Here is a 1657-nt window from a genome sequence, read left to right on the forward strand (position 1 = left end):
GTCAACCGAATCAAGCAAGTCTCAGCAAAAGCTTGGTCAAGTCCCCAATTCAGGCCAGCTTGAGTGAGTCACTAGGCTGACTGACTGGATTTAAACAATGGTTTCAGCAAGAGGTATAGTGATAGACACAATATCTTCCACATAGAGGAGGAAAAGTCATCATAAACAAGGAAAACTACTGCCAAAAAGAAATCACCATACTCCCCAACTTCTCTGATAGACAAAGAGATGGCATCATCGAAGCTTTTCTACATCCCATCCATCTGACCCACTCATTCAGAAACATGCATTTTGAAGAAACATCCACAAGTGAAACTACAGAAACGTCATTGCAAGAATTAACACCAAAAATCTTAATCAAACAGCAGCCCTCTTGCTATTCATCATGTGAATGGGAAACCCGAATTATCACCATTTAGCATTTTATATACATCTGAAAACATAACATTTATGAAATGGAAGTGACACCGGTTTTACAGCATCATACTATGTACATCAACTAGATCAATTCACCTGAAAAACTTGGAACAGAACTAAAAAAAATTACACGCCATAGAGCACAAACCTTTTGCCATACCTTCTCCCCTGTAAGGGTCAGAGCCCAATCGCCAAGCATTGAACGGTCGAAGCTCCCCTCGGAAGCGACAAAATGACTTGAGACCAGACGATCGAACCCCGCAATTTCCCACTTGGTTCTTTACAAACCTCAATTTCTGCACCCAGGAGTTCCGTTCCTTTGTACCTGCTACAACTGCCATTGCCTTCCCACACCACTAAAAGCTTGCCCCCGACGTTCGCCATGGTGGCGCCGCACAAGAACTTGGGCAATCTCTTCTTCACCCCCTTCAGCTTCTTCCACCTGTTCTCCTCAGGATCGAACCCCCTAATCTTTCCCAAATAGTCGTAGCAGTAGAGAATTCCACCCACCACCGCAGCCCTCCCCCTCCACCCCCAGTCCAGCTCGCTGGAGACGTAAGACCAAGACGATCTCTTCGGGTAGTAAGCGACGCCCCCTCTGTCCGCCATAGCCAGAATCTTCCCGTCAAGAACCGCATTGCCATGCATCCACTTATCTCTAATCTCAATCGGGCTGGGGACGGGCGCCCAATTTCCGATTTGGGGATCGAAAACCTCCGCCCAAGAATTCGATCGGGCCCAGGAATCGGTCTGGCAGCCGCCCATGACGTAGATCTTGCCGTCGATCTCTCCGGCGGCGGCGAATTCGCGGCAAACCCGCATTCTGGGGCCGGCGTCCCACCTGTTGAGGATGGCATCGTAGATCCAGACGTTGTGGGTGGGGATCTCGTTGACGGAGCCGCCGAGGACAAAGAGCTTGGTGCCGAGGGTGGCGCAGGCGGAACCCATGGGGTTGGCAGGCATGAGAGGGAGGGGGAAAGTGCGCTTGAGGTGGAGGTGCACGTGGAGGGTGAACCAGGTGAAGGAGTCCTGGGTGCGGACGAGGAGGTAGAGGAAGGGCTGGGAGAGGTTGAGCGAGGAGCGGGTGGCGAAGAAGAGAGGGGAGCGGAGGAGGGAGCGCCATGAGCGGCAGACGCGGGAGAGGGAGGGGTGGAAGATGCGGGGAACCCTCGCCAAGCACTGTATCCCCACGTCGTCTGGTAGCCCCGGGATGAGACTCGGGAAGCTACTGCTGCCCATC

At 52.3% G+C, this 1657-nt stretch overlaps 1 protein-coding gene across 1 annotated transcript; it reads right to left on the reverse strand.

Annotated features, from left to right (window-relative positions):
* Positions 1 to 421: 421 nt before the first annotated feature.
* On the reverse strand, positions 422 to 1657 carry SKIP6 (SKP1 interacting partner 6). The gene has a single exon (XM_089986801.1). It carries the CDS (start codon positions 1654 to 1656, stop codon positions 595 to 597), a length of 1062 nt encoding a protein of 353 aa, XP_089842927.1. The 5' UTR covers position 1657; the 3' UTR covers positions 422 to 594.

Source organism: Nuphar pumila, chromosome 14 (assembly GCF_984573655.1).
Source record: "Nuphar pumila chromosome 14, dmNupPumi1.hap1.1, whole genome shotgun sequence".
NCBI classification, from domain to species: Eukaryota; Viridiplantae; Streptophyta; class Magnoliopsida; order Nymphaeales; family Nymphaeaceae; genus Nuphar; species Nuphar pumila.